This window comes from Pimephales promelas, chromosome 14, assembly GCF_988280905.1.
Source record: "Pimephales promelas chromosome 14, fPimPro1.hap1.1, whole genome shotgun sequence".
Taxonomy (NCBI): Eukaryota; Metazoa; Chordata; class Actinopteri; order Cypriniformes; family Leuciscidae; genus Pimephales; species Pimephales promelas.
The window spans coordinates 5,573,987-5,589,568 of NC_142782.1; the positions used below are offsets into that span (position 1 = coordinate 5,573,987).

At 36.5% G+C, this 15,582-nt stretch overlaps 2 protein-coding genes across 2 annotated transcripts; both read left to right on the forward strand.

Moving 5' to 3' along the window:
- On the forward strand, positions 1-3,564 carry LOC148973631 (uncharacterized). The gene is made up of 5 exons (XM_089119321.1): positions 1-259; positions 775-865; positions 1,606-1,953; positions 2,459-2,548; positions 3,097-3,564. Exons 1-5 carry the CDS (start codon positions 68-70, stop codon positions 3,468-3,470), a joined length of 1,095 nt encoding a protein of 364 aa, XP_088975447.1. The 5' UTR covers positions 1-67; the 3' UTR covers positions 3,471-3,564.
- Positions 3,565-10,027: 6,463 nt separating this feature from the next.
- LOC120464171 (uncharacterized) lies at positions 10,028-15,196 on the forward strand. Its single transcript, XM_089119322.1, has 5 exons — positions 10,028-10,286; positions 10,802-10,892; positions 11,627-11,974; positions 12,479-12,568; positions 13,115-15,196. The coding sequence occupies exons 1-5, from the start codon at positions 10,095-10,097 to the stop codon at positions 13,486-13,488; spliced, it is 1,095 nt and encodes a 364-aa protein (XP_088975448.1). The 5' UTR covers positions 10,028-10,094; the 3' UTR covers positions 13,489-15,196.
- Positions 15,197-15,582: the final 386 nt, after the last annotated feature.

Genomic DNA, 15,582 nt, shown 5'->3' on the forward strand with positions numbered 1-15,582 from the left:
TACTGAGGTGGGGTATTTCATTGTATTGTATTGTATTTTGTATTGTATTGCTCTTGTTTGCAGGAGGATGCCAGGCCCGACCGGGACTCAGAGCCATGAGCTCATTCCTGGATATGTAACATCTCTGTCTTGTGAGTTTGTTTGTGTCTCCACAGGTCCGGCTGACAGGAAGAGAGAGTGGCAGAGAGACAGCCAGCAGAGCCCAGATGATGGACGTCCGTCCACTTCTTCTCAAGACTCTCGGAGAGCAAAGGCAAAGGTAGGGTGACCAACAGTCCTGTTTTCACGTCCTGTCCTGGCCCTCCTGGCTGCTCTTTATAAAGTGATGAAAATGTCCTGGTTTTCAAAAAACTGCTGGGAAAGATCAGCTCTACAGCAAAATATAGATGGGCAAGGAAGAAAAACAGGATAAAGAGGAAGAAAACTAAAGATATAAATATATTTTGTTAGTTCTTTTTGGCAAGTTTGTGAGAGATATATATTTGTTCAATTTGGAGACATTTCTTTCAGTTATTTATTATTTATATATTTACTTTTGTAATACTGAAGAGACATTATTTCATTATTTTTGAAACCTGTCATAATAAAGAGTAACCTCTGAGAAGCCTATCTGAATTTGTGTCTTGTTAATGTAACAATTTTCTATTTATACAGAGGAGGAATAGCCTACTTTCGATGTATTGAAATGAATAAGGCATCTTTGAGTAAACTTTGAGTATCTGTTTGCTGGGCCGAGTGTCCTGGTTTTTGGTAATCAAAATATGGTCCCCCTAGGCAGAGGAAGAGGAGAAGCGTGATTCCCGTGACTGGAGCGGCATCATCCCAGACCAGAGGACTGCACCGATACCCGAGAGAAGAGCTGAGGGTAAATCAAATGACCATTGGAGAATATTATCACTGGAGTGTCATTAATTACCATATATGACCACACCATATTATATCAAAATACAACTGAAGCCAATAATCAGATTTAGTTTTTATTCCAAGACACATCATAACATATTTAAATGAGGATTGGGTACAAATTTCAAGAATAGCCATCATTTGAGTATCCACTGTTTAATAATTATGATTAGTTTGAAACATGCTTGTGTGTGATATTCCCTGCTTTAGAGGATCATGGTCACACATGGTACACAACATTATAAGTTATTATTAATATTTGGTTGGTTCTCTTGTTTTTGCATGTGTTTTTAATTCAGCTTTATATAACAGCCTGGACAAAAATGATGTTGCCAAATTGTTTATGTTTTATTGAATTATTATCACAAATTAAACAATCGACTCCCAGCTTAACTGTGCAAAATGACTACAAAATCTTACACACATTTATAATAACATTTAAATGCAAGACAAGAGTGCAGATGTCAGATTTCCTGGGCCGGACGTCACTTGTGTTCTCTATTGTATATAGCTGTAATTGTAAATGTAAGGGAGAAAAGGAAAGCATGTGTGTGTGTGTGTGTGTGTGTGTGTGTGTAATCAGGCACTAGGATGATTGGGAAGAACATATTTAACTGTTTTCATCCCATGTTCTTCTTTCTTCATGATGTCAAGCCTCAGTATTTACGGTTTCTTGTGTTAATGTTTTTACCTTTCTTCAAGGCATCTGTGCTTTCTTACGGAGAATCGGGAAGGCTGTAAAGCTGGACTGCAGTGAGGTCGATATACTTGTGTCCACATATCCCTCCTGCAATCCCACGGATGTCCAGCAGGATTCATCCGAGTTTTACTGGGCAACACCAGTGCATCCGTGTCCATCTGGAGTCCAGCTGCCGGTTAATGCCGATCCGGACGATCCCGAAGACTCTTGCACATCTGTCCTGGACCCAGAGCCGGCAGTGGCGCGAGATCTAGAGCTGATGTCTCTCTCAGGATTGTCCAGTCTCTCTAGTATCGAGCTGACGCCGGACTCTATTCAGGACGATCCTGACGATGCATCGTCTGTCCCGGGTGAGTCTATGGTCATTATTATTACTGTCAGTACTTTCATTATACCGAGTTGTGTTGTGTTCATCTTGTGTACCTAATTATTAAAGTCCCCCGCTGGTCAATCAATTCATCCCTTTAAACTCATCTTTGATCACCAAATAATTCCATATTTAAATGTTTTTTTCTTTGAAAAAACAATCCGTCACGCCTTAAAATAGCTTGAATGTAACTCGACACCCTTGCCTCATTTAGTATGCTCGGTTCTATGAATATGCAAATGAGCCCCGCCTCCACTCACTCACTCAGCCCAGAGATCCACTGGTTGACGATCACACGTTGATCTAATTGGTTACAAGGTGGTTTGTGACGTCAGAAACACCAGCGATTTCACACCGTGTTTTTGAGACTGTCTTTGGTTCACTGCAGTTTTAAGGAGGAAATACTCTGAAAATACTTGAAAAATGTGCCACTTTTCCAGTTGTCTCACCTCACAATTGAATTCTTTCTTCATTATGTCTTCCCTCAGATTTTGCTGAAAGCCAAACACAGAAGAAGAAGAAAGATGTGGGTGCGTTTCTCCGTAGGAAATGGAGGGCTATGATAGCGCCGGCTGTTGGTAAGTCTATTATTAGTCTACTGTCATTCTTTTCGTTATAGTTGTAGACTTTTGCTCTAGTCTACGGTTTATGTTATTCTTGTTCCCCTTAAATTATTAGTGTTCAACATTCAGCATCTATTTTATTTTTCACTATAATCTAGCGGTGGGAATCTTTTGGTGCTTCACGATTCGAAACGATTCTCGATTTTGAATCAAATTTTGATTTGTAATGAGCATTTTGATTGTAGTTTACTGTTGTGTGTTACTTCTCTTATTTGACTGCGGTACACAGTTTAATAGCTCTAGAGAAAAAAAGAAAATCCGACTGAATTAAATGTGAACCTTGAAATGTATTTAGTTTTTTAGCAATGAGTGCATGAAAATAGTTACACATCCGGTTTTCTTCCATTTGAAAAGGCATTTTTGTGTGTGGGCTGTAGTCATATACGTTTACATAAGGGATTTATTAATATGAAAATGATTTTGTGATTCTCTACTGTCTTTGTTTTGTCCGAAGTTGGCGTTGCCGTAATTGAATTTATTTTTCCATTTTTTTTTTTTTTTAGAAAAACCATCAAGAAGGAGGGTGAAGAAAGGCTCATTCATCCAACGAACATGGAAAACTCTAAAGGTTTCCGCTCTTGGCTGTTACGGGGACGACACAGTGGACCCAGATCCAGCAGATCTACAGCCACAGATATCTGTCCTCTCCAGGGACTTAACCGAGCCAGGTCCATCTCACCGCGAGATCAGTTCTGACCAGTTACCCTTCTCGGGTCCATCTCACCGCGAGATCAGTTTAGACACGTCACCCTTCTCAAGTCCATCTGGTTCCCAGTCAAGTTTCTTTTACTCCGATTCATCGTCTGCTCCATGTCTGACCGATCTTCTCTCAGAGTTATCAATTTTAATGGGAGATTACGAGCCTGTTTCCAGTTAATCCAGTCTCAAGCTGATCCTGAGCTGAGTTGTAGGACTGTGCACACGTTTGTTTTCTGTATTGACTAAGCCTGAATTGCGGAAGAATCATCAAACTGAGGCTGAAATTGGGCAACCTGATATACACGGACACTGTTGGTTGAGGACTAAATTGGACTTAGTGTGATTTCAATTTTCCACGTTGCTGTTGTTTTTTGTTTTTTCTTGATTGTTTCAAGTCCTTTTGTATTTTATTTTCATTTTTTACATTTTTTATTCTGATTGAATATTGTATTGGTTTCTCTCATCTTTTCCTATTTTGTTTCTAAGGTGACGAGAGTTGAAAGGAGAATTTAAAGGGTAATTGGGTGAAAGAGTTGTAGCTAGAATTAGATTCAAACGTAGCTAAAATTAGGTCAGACGCGTCTCAAGCCATTATACGGCTGGAACTGCAAATATACGGCTGGAGCGTTTGGTTGTTGGTTGTAGAGCGAGACACTGCTTCACTGCTGCTCGCCCTGCGATCGATTGCCAAACTCACTTTCTTTACACTCACTTACAATCGAACATTTTCCTATACGTGACTCGTGCGTCTACACTACACCCGTACCACTAAAAAGACGGATTATACCCAAGTCTTGAGTCATAAATTAGTATAAATACTAATAGCATCACCTTTTTGTATTTTATTTATTTTTATTTATTTTCATTCAATATCCAGATCCACCATTTTCACATTTATTTCCATTTTCACATTTATCTCCCAGTTTAAAGCTAGACTAAAGATGCTTTTATTTAGCCAGGCGTTCATATAAAATGTTTATCTTACAGTTACTGTAATGGTCTCTAGTTTATGCCCCGACTGAGCCTGGGTTCTCCCAAGGTTTTTTTTTTCTCCATCGGGTCACTTGATGGAGTTTTTCGGTTCCTTGCCACTGTTGCCTTTGGCTCGCTCAGTTGGGGATATTCAAATTAAATGACCCATCATACCATTGATCAGCTCCACCAAACTTGGATGTCTTTTTTTTTTTTCCAGTAATAAACAAACACTGTTAAGTTCTTTTGATTGATACTGTGAAGCAGATTTGATACAATCTGTATTGTAAAAAGTGCTTTTTAAATATATTTGACTTGACTATTCTACACACTTTGTATTCATGTATAATGTATGCTTGTATACGACTTAAAACTCATCTTTATTCATTGGCTTTTAAATCAGACTGAGAGTAAATCTGCTTTTTGTTTTGTTTTGTCTTGTCACTTGTTTAATTGTGTCTTGTGCTTTTGTCATGTGTTTTTAATTTTTGTCTGAAATTATTTCCGTGTTCAGCACTTTGGCAAACCTCGGTTGTTTTAAATGTGCTTTACAAATAAAATTGTATTGTATTGTATTGTATTGTATAATGTATTCTTGTATAATGGCTGTTATTGTTCATTAACTTTTATTGTTCAGTAAATAATATTTTGTAATAATAATACATTGCCGTACCTGATTTTGAGCGATGGTGTGTGTGTTCGACCGCTTAACACTGTGATTGCTATCAGGATATGAGAAGACTTTCAACCCGCATAATAAAAAATTAATTTTAGACAGTCACCTATTGCACCTCAGCATTTTCCACACACTTTTATCTTTATATGGAAAAAAAATGATATTCTTCAGGAGGGGCAGGTCCTCTATCCACCTTATTTTTAATGTAATACCAAGGTATCAAAAATACAAGTACATATCAAAAATGTAAAACTTACATACAATTAAATGATAATAAAATCCATAATTTATGCAAATATACATGGGCCTATACATAGAGATTTCATATAGCCTATATATACAAGTAAAAACAGAACAGAAAACTTTAATTAAATGAGTTAAAAAGTTGAAACAAGGTTACTGAGCTTTAAGATTCTCAGATGATGAAATATTTGGATGTACTGTTGGACCTCTCTCCTAAAAACGGTGAATTTGAAAAGAGAATTTAATAGCAATAATAGAATAATAATAAAGTATTCATTCGTTTGAGTTTTTTGTATATTAAAAAAAAAAGCCAAACATTACATCCTTAAAAAAAGAGAGAGAAACCCGGAAGAACATTGCAGTTAATGAAGCATCTCGTCTGACTGTTTACTGATAAACCTGCTCCCTTTCAGGTACATGAACCGTACATTTGCACTCATGTGAATATTAGTGACTAAATCTAATTTTACTAGGTTAGGTATTGTGTTGTAATTGTTGAGTTAAATACGATACGGGGCGAATCCAATGTAAAATGCGAGAGTTTTCAGCTGGAGAGCACGCGGTTCGCGCGCAAATCGTTTATGTGTTTATCAGTAGAGTGATTAAATGAGTTGAAGGTCGATATATGATCTGTGTTTTCACGTGTGTTTTATGTCAGATTGAGGCTTGTGAATATAGACAGTGTGTCGCTGTTTTAGGATGCGCACTACTTTAAGTGCACTCATTTATTCACAGTGAACTTGGGATGCGTTGATTTAAAGGAGAAGTACACACGAGCTCATGCACTTGTGTATAACATCATAGAAATAATAGAGCTCATGCATTGTTGTGTAATAATTATTCATTTATTGCCAAGATTGATTCTAAGTAAAAACTCTGTTAATGAAGCATCTCGTCTGACTGATTACTGATAAACCTGCTCCCTTTCAGGAGTGCTACATTAGCAGGGTTAAATTTGTGTAAAAATGTTAGTGAAATGTCTTTCAAACTCAAAGTCCATACTGGCAAAGTCAATATGGTCAATAAAGTTCATCCAATATGACGCCACATATGGAGTTGTTACAAGCTCCTTTTAAAAGAGAGATCTAATTCTAGAATTACGGGATGAAGGATGCAACAAACCGTTTTCCTACTGGGAGTTCAAATGGGGTTTTGTTTTTATCTGTGTGGCTGTTGTAATGGTATAGAATTTGAATGTGATTTTATGATTATTTTGCTCTGTCTCTACAGCACTGTGGTCAACTGTGGTTGTATTAATGTGTGTGTGTGTGTGTGTGTGTGTGTGTGTGTGTGTGTGTGTGTGTGTGTGTGTGTGTGTGTGTGTGTGTGTGTGTGTGTGTGTGTGTGTGTGTACTCTATAGTGTAGGCTTCTGTATTAACTGATCAGGTTGAATGGGCACACTAGCATTATATAGTTATCGTCTAAGTTCGTAAGGAGGATTTGAGACAGCAATTTCACTACAACTTGTGAAATGAAAAAAAGAAAATGCACTGAATTGGTACTAGTTCAAAGTTGGATAAATCTACAATCAGTAGAGTGTCGAAGTGATGACATCACTTTGTAGGACAACTCGGAAGCTAGCGGCGCATGGGTTCCCTCTGTCGAAAAGCTATGCATTTTCCCCATAGACTTTTGGAAAATCGCAAAAAATAAGATCTGTGTTTAACAAACAGTTGTGAGTGTGACCCTTACACGTTTTGTCTATCAAGATAATCTTTACAAGTTAATCCAAAAGTTATAAATTTTGAAGCCCATATAAAGTTTTTAAAAAACACAAAAAGACACAATAAAATTTTAAAAAACCACAAGCGGGTTATAACTGTGTTCTATGTCAGAAATCAAAACGTGAAAATATTTAGAGGCTTTGTTCACCACAGACCTTATTTTAGGCGATTTAGCAAAAACCCATTAAAAAATCCCATAGGCTTTAGAGCGAGGGAACCGTAGTGCTAAAATGCTAACTCACTTCCCCGTTTTGGCCTACAGAGTGACGTCGTAACTTCGGCACTCTAGAACTAAAACAATTACAAGCAGGCCTGCTTCATATGACAGAACAGAAGCAGAAGTAAACATGTGACAGAAGAAAGATTTACTAGCCAGGTAGTTTTAAACTCAGTTTCAGTGGAAGTAGGCTTTCTGAAGTGTATGGTGTGTATTGTAACTGGCAAGCAGCTTCCACCCTGCATTCAATGGCTGTCCTGCAGATCCTCCAAGCCGATCTCCTCCTCCGTGGGACGAGAAAGGCCGGGACCCAGCTGCCGATATGGACCTGAGGACCTTGAGGTTGTAATAATTGATGATCAGTTGAAATTCACAGACCACATTGCTAGAACTGCCCGGTCCTGCAGATTTGCCTTGCACAACATTAGGAGGATCAGGCCCTTCCTTACAGAGCATGCTACACAACTCCTTGTCCAAGCACTTGTTTTTATCCAGACTGGACTATTGTAATGCTCTCCTGGCTGGTCTTCCAGCTTGCTCTGTCAAACCTCTACACTGTAAAAAAAAATATTGATGGTTTAACTTAAAAATGTAAGTAACCTGGTTGCCTTAAAATTTTAAGTTCATTGAACTGGAAAAAGTGAGTTAATACAATGAAGGAGATTAATTTAACCATCAGAAACTCAAAATAATAAGTTATCTCAACTAAATAAATTATTATAAAGTTGATTTGACAAAAGAAAAAATGTTGTGATAACAAATCTTGAAAATTTTTTTTACAGTGTACAATTGATCCAGAATGCTGCAGCCAGAGTAGTCTTTAATGAGCCAAAGAGAGCACTCGTGAACAAACGAGACAGTGCCAAGACTCGGAACATTTAGCGAACATGATCGGGTCAAAAAAGCTTAAATATTTTTGGTTTTGGCCCCAACTTTATTCAACTTTTTTCAGAAGTTCAGGAAAACTTGATTTAAAGTTTGGAGAATTATGAGCATGGTTTGCTAAATTGGGAATGTTTTTTGGAGTTGCAATATTGAAAGGGGCTTATTATTCTGTTATGTCTTTTTAATCAAATATGTCATTGCAGTACACATTTAATTGCAACTGGTCTCTGTCTGAAAGGAGTCATTTAAAAATTCAAGCACAAACCTAATAAACTAGCATATAATCTTGCTCTGCATAAAGCAATATTGATTTTATATTGTTTCTTGATTTATATTGTTTTTCTTATACAGTTTTCAGCTTTAATTCGTATCATTTCCATTCAAATTGTAATACTAACATATCATTAATATTGTTCAGTTGAATATCAGCAAATGATTTAATTCATAATAATTTTCAATTACAGTTACATTACATTTACTATAGACATTGTCTAAAATAACATTTAGTGTTAATTTAATGAAATTTAGTGATTTAATGTACTTCAATAATAAAAATTGTCTTTATAAATATATTGTTCAATTACATGCTTTTGTAAATTTGTTCAAATAAATAATGTTCAGTGAAATCAGTGAAGGTCGCCTACTTTAACCCTTACATTATTTATGAATATTGATGTTGAGTGACTATGATCAGTAAAATGGTTCAAGGTACTTTTCAGAACTAAATTAAACCTTAAACTAAGTTGTGCTGTTTTGATATTCATAAACATGGAAAAAAATGGTTTAACTGTATTTGTATACTTGGCAAATCTGGGAAGAAACCACACTGAGTTTGTGTGTAACAGTTCACACACTGAAAACCACTTGTGTATTTCCTTAAAGTGGAGCCTAATTAATTTCATTGAAAAAAAAACATTACATAACATAAACATTCATTATTTATGAACATTATTATGTGTAAGTTTTGTAAAAATGACAATTCATGTGATATCTCATATGTTTTCATATACCATATACCGTAAGTCAGACGGGATAACGCTGTTTTTTTCCATTGAAATGCATAATTTCACTAAATGAAGTTGAGGAAACAATAATAACATTAAATCAAGTCCTGTAAAACTTTTTCAGACATTTTACATTTTAACTCACATTGCAGTGTTAAAATGTGCGTAAAGAACTTGAACAAGAAATACAAAAAAATATATATATATATTTTTCTGATCTCTAAATATTGTTTACTGCATCACTTTACATATTCATTAGCCTAAGTATTATTGATTTGAAAAGTTTTAATATCATAATATTTAGAAAATGCATTAACGTTATCCTGTAGGCCTTATGACATTTTGACTGGTGTGGTCACATGATTCTCAGTTAAACCGCTTAAAATACTAGTTTAAAATTTAGATTTTAGTAACAAGTAAAAAAAAAAAAAACATCCCCATAAAGATAATAACTACTTTGATGTACAGTTTTAACCAATTTGATTTTTTTTTTTTATCAGTTGAAAACCTGATTTGTCATTGATGTGAGCTCACGCGCTCTGCTCACGCACGCGGCTTCAGATGCGCGTGCGAGCATATGAGTGATTCGAGTATGAGTTGCTATGGCGACGCGTCTTATGAATTTTGAATGAAAATATCAACACTTTGATCGCTGTTGGTTGGTTGAGAGTCGAGGCGATTTCAGAGACTTTTGCTGAAAATTTTCTTGTGCTGAACTTGAGATTTTGAAGCTGTTCGGAGGATTTCAGAGAGAGAGAGAGAGAGAGAGAGAGAGAGAGAGGAGACTTTTATTCCAGAAGGAGATCGGATAATATATCCTAGCTTACGCTACATCGTTTTATTTATTTTTATTTAATATTATTTCTGAGGACGCTTTAATTTGATTGTTCTTTTCTTATTTTTGAGGGAGTTTGGGAGTTTTATTTTATTTTTTATTGTTTATTTTTATTTTATTTTTATTTTTTTATTTTTTTGGGGGGGTGGGGTATTTCTGAGTATTTTGGGTGGGGTATTACTGAGGTGGGGTATTTCATTGTATTGTATTGTATTTTGTATTGTATTGCTCTTGTTTGCAGGAGGATGCCAGGCCCGACCGGGACTCAGAGCCATGAGCTCATTCCTGGATATGTAACATCTCTGTCTTGTGAGTTTGTTTGTGTCTCCACAGGTCCGGCTGACAGGAAGAGAGAGTGGCAGAGAGACAGCCAGCAGAGCCCAGATGATGGACGTCCGTCCACTTCTTCTCAAGACTCTCGGAGAGCAAAGGCAAAGGTAGGGTGACCAACAGTCCTGTTTTCACGTCCTGTCCTGGCCCTCCTGGCTGCTCTTTATAAAGTGATGAAAATGTCCTGGTTTTCAAAAAACTGCTGGGAAAGATCAGCTCTACAGCAAAATATAGATGGGCAAGGAAGAAAAACAGGATAAAGAGGAAGAAAACTAAAGATATAAATATATTTTGTTAGTTCTTTTTGGCAAGTTTGTGAGAGATATATATTTGTTCAATTTGGAGACATTTCTTTCAGTTATTTATTATTTATATATTTACTTTTGTAATACTGAAGAGACATTATTTCATTATTTTTGAAACCTGTCATAATAAAGAGTAACCTCTGAGAAGCCTATCTGAATTTGTGTCTTGTTAATGTAACAATTTTCTATTTATACAGAGGAGGAATAGCCTACTTTCGATGTATTGAAATGAATAAGGCATCTTTGAGTAAACTTTGAGTATCTGTTTGCTGGGCCGAGTGTCCTGGTTTTTGGTAATCAAAATATGGTCCCCCTAGGCAGAGGAAGAGGAGAAGCGTGATTCCCGTGACTGGAGCGGCATCATCCCAGACCAGAGGACTGCACCGATACCCGAGAGAAGAGCTGAGGGTAAATCAAATGACCATTGGAGAATATTATCACTGGAGTGTCATTAATTACCATATATGACCACACCATATTATATCAAAATACAACTGAAGCCAATAATCAGATTTAGTTTTTATTCCAAGACACATCATAACATATTTAAATGAGGATTGGGTACAAATTTCAAGAATAGCCATAATTTGAGTATCCACTGTTTAATAATTATGATTAGTTTGAAACATGCTTGTGTGTGCTATTCCCTGCTTTAGAGGATCATGGTCACACATGGTACACAACATTATAAGTTATTATTAATATTTGGTTGGTTCTCTTGTTTTTGCATGTGTTTTTAATTCAGCTTTATATAACAGCCTGGACAAAAATGATGTTGCCAAATTGTTTATGTTTTATTGAATTATTATCACAAATTAAACAATCGACTCCCAGCTTAACTGTGCAAAATGACTACAAAATCTTACACACATTTATAATAACATTTAAATGCAAGACAAGAGTGCAGATGTCAGATTTCCTGGGCCGGACGTCACTTGTGTTCACTATTGTATATAGCTGTAATTGTAAATGTAAGGGAGAAAAGGAAAGCATGTGTGTGTGTGTGTGTGTGTGTGTAATCAGGCACTAGGATGATTGGGAAGAACATATTTAACTGTTTTCATCCCATGTTCTTCTTTCTTCATGATGTCAAGCCTCAGTATTTACGGTTTCTTGTGTTAATGTTTTTACCTTTCTTCAAGGCATCTGTGCTTTCTTACGGAGAATCGGGAAGGCTGTAAAGCTGGACTGCAGTGAGGTCGATATACTTGTGTCCACATATCCCTCCTGCAATCCCATGGATGTCCAGCAGGATTCATCCGAGTTTTACTGGGCAACACCAGTGCATCCGTGTCCATCTGGAGTCCAGCTGCCGGTTAATGCCGATCCGGACGATCCCGAAGACTCTTGCACATCTGTCCTGGACCCAGAGCCGGCAGTGGCGCGAGATCTAGAGCTGATGTCTCTCTCAGGATTGTCCAGTCTCTCTAGTATCGAGCTGACGCCGGACTCTATTCAGGACGATCCTGACGATGCATCGTCTGTCCCGGGTGAGTCTATGGTCATTATTATTACTGTCAGTACTTTCATTATACCGAGTTGTGTTGTCGAGTTCATCTTGTGTACCTAATTATTAAAGTCCCCCGCTGGTCAATCAATTCATCCCTTTAAACTCATCTTTGATCACCAAATATTTCCATATTTAAATGTTTTTTTCTTTGAAAAAACAATCCGTCACGCCTTAAAATAGCTTGAATGTAACTCGACACCCTTGCCTCATTTAGTATGCTCGGTTCTATGAATATGCAAATGAGCCCCGCCTCCACTCACTCAGCCCAGAGATCCACTGGTTGACGATCACGCGTTGATCTGATTGGTTACAAGGTGGTTTGTGACGTCAGAAACACCAGCGATTTCACACCGTGTTTTTGAGACTGTCTTTGGTTCACTGCAGTTTTAAGGAGGAAATACTCTGAAAATACTTGAAAAATGTGCCACTTTTCCAGTTGTCTCACCTCACAATTGAATTCTTTCTTCATTATGTCTTCCCTCAGATTTTGCTGAAAGCCAAACACAGAAGAAGAAGAAAGATGTGGGTGCGTTTCTCCGTAGGAAATGGAGGGCTATGATAGCGCCGGCTGTTGGTAAGTCTATTATTAGTCTACTGTCATTCTTTTCGTTATAGTTGTAGACTTTTGCTCTAGTCTACGGTTTATGTTATTCTTGTTCCCCTTAAATTATTAGTGTTCAACATTCAGCATCTATTTTATTTTTCACTATAATCTAGCGGTGGGAATCTTTTGGTGCTTCGCGATTCGAAACGATTCTCGATTTTGAATCAAATTTCGATTTGAAATGAGCATTTTGATTGTAGTTTACTGTTGTGTGTTACTTCTCTTATTTGACTGCGGTACACAGTTTAATAGCTCTAGAGAAAAAAAGAAAATCAGACTGAATTAAATGTGAACCTTGAAATGTATTTAGTTTTTTAGCAATGAGTGCATGAAAATAGTTACACATCCGGTTTTCTTCCATTTGAAAAGGCATTTTTGTGTGTGGGCTGTAGTCATATACGTTTACATAAGGGATTTATTAATATGAAAATGATTTTGTGATTCTCTACTGTCTTTGTTTTGTCCGAAGTTGGCGTGGCGTAACTGAATTTATTTTTCCATTTTTTTTTTTTTTAGAAAAACCATCAAGAAGGAGGGTGAAGAAAGGCTCATTCATCCAACGAACATGGAAAACTCTAAAGGTTTCCGCTCTTGGCTGTTACGGGGACGACACAGTGGACCCAGATCCAGCAGATCTACAGCCACAGATATCTGTCCTCTCCAGGGACTTAACCGAGCCAGGTCCATCTCACCGCGAGATCAGTTCTGACCAGTTACCCTTCTCGGGTCCATCTCACCGCGAGATCAGTTTAGACACGTCACCCTTCTCAAGTCCATCTGGTTCCCAGTCAAGTTTCTTTTGCTCCGATTCATCGTCTGCTCCATGTCTGACCGATCTTCTCTCAGAGTTATCAATTTTAATGGGAGATTACGAGCCTGTTTCCAGTTAATCCAGTCTCAAGCTGATCCTGAGCTGAGTTGTAGGACTGTGCACACGTTTGTTTTCTGTATTGACTAAGCCTGAATTGCGGAAGAATCATCAAACTGAAGCTGAAATTGGGCAACCTGATATACACGGACACTGTTGGTTGAGGACTAAATTGGACTTAGTGTGATTTCAATTTTCCACGTTGCTGTTGTTTTTTTGTTTTTTTTTCTTGATTGTTTCAAGTCCTTTTGTATTTTATTTTCATTTTTTACATTTTTTATTCTGATTGAATATTGTATTGGTTTCTCTCATCTTTTCCTATTTTGTTTCTAAGGTGACGAGAGTTGAAAGGAGAATTTAAAGGGTAATTGGGTGAAAGAGTTGTAGCTAGAATTAGATTCAAACGTAGCTAAAATTAGGTCAGACGCGTCTCAAGCCATTATACGGCTGGAACTGCAAATATACGGCTGGAGCGTTTGGTTGTTGGTTGTAGAGCGAGACACTGCTTCACTGCTGCTCGCCCTGCGATCGATTGCCAAACTCACTTTCTTTACACTCACTTACAATCGAACATTTTCCTATACGTGACTCGTGCGTCTACACTACACCCGTACCACTAAAAAGACGGATTATACCCAAGTCTTAAGTCATAAATTAGTATAAATACTAATAGCGTCACCTTTTTGTATTTTATTTATTTTTATTTATTTTCATTCCTAGAATATCCAGATCCACCATTTTCACATTTATTTCCATTTTCACATTTATTTCCATTTTCACATTTATCTCCCAGTTTAAAGCTAGACTAAAGATGCATTTATTTAGCCAGGCGTTCATATAAAATGTTTATCTTACAGTTACTGTAATGGTCTCTAGTTTATGCCCCGACTGAGCCTGGGTTCTCCCAAGGTTTTTTTTTTTCTCCATCGGGTCACTTGATGGAGTTTTTCGGTTCCTTGCCACTGTTGCCATTGGCTCGCTCAGTTGGGGATATTCAAATTAAATGACCCATCATACCATTGATCAGCTCCACCAAACTTGGATGTCTTTTTTTTTTCCAGTAATAAACAAACACTCACTGTAAAAAATGATTTTTTGGTTAAGTAAATACGAGTGAAAAAACCCAATGTAATTTACTTGAAAAAGTTAGTTCAGGCAAGAATTTAATAAACTAAGTAAATTCCATATCAGTACTTATTTCAAGCGAGTATAAATGAAAGTGTAATATCAACTCAATAAAATTAAGTAAAAATTACTTAACTTTTCTGATACTGGGGTTCCCATCATGCACTGGACCTTGAATAATTAATGAGGTTCATTTTTAACTGGTTTCCAGCTGTATTTACACTGTTTTATCATTGATTTTTGTTTTCAGTATTAGTAAATTGCCATTTTGTGACATTTCGAGTAAATTTTTTGCTTAAAACGACACATTCAAACACAAAAACGATCCATCAAATGTTACCACCATTGTGTATTGTCTACCAAGTATTGAGGTGTTTGCATTCACATAAGGCTTAAAGTCTGACATGATGTATATATAAATTGCTTAGATGATCTAAGTAAAGAACATACTATAAATGACTAATAAAATTCAAGATAATTGTTTTAGTGAAGTGTAATACAAAGGCAAAGGAAATCGGTATTAATCAACCTTTTACTAGCAGAGTTAAAATTACTTATTTTTTGTAAAGTTTACTTAATTCCACATTCCAAGAAAATTTAACTTAAAGATTTCTAATTAAAGCTACTGATAAATATGTTTAGGTTTTTACTTGGCAAATCTTTGTAAATTTACTAGCATTTTCTGAGTGAGATCGTTTAGCAAGGTTTTTTCAAATAAATCCTACTCCAAATTTTTTACAGTGCTGTTAAGTTCTTTTGATTGATACTGTGAAGCAGATTTGATACAATCTGTATTGTAAAAAGTGCTTTTTAAATATATTTGACTTGACTATTCTACACACTTTGTATTCATGTATAATGTATGCTTGTATGTACGACTTAAAACTCATCTTTATTCATTGGCTTTTAAATCAGACTGAGAGTAAATCTGCTTTTTGTTTTGTTTTGTCTTGTCACTTGTTTAATTGTGTCTTGTGCTTTTGTCATGTGT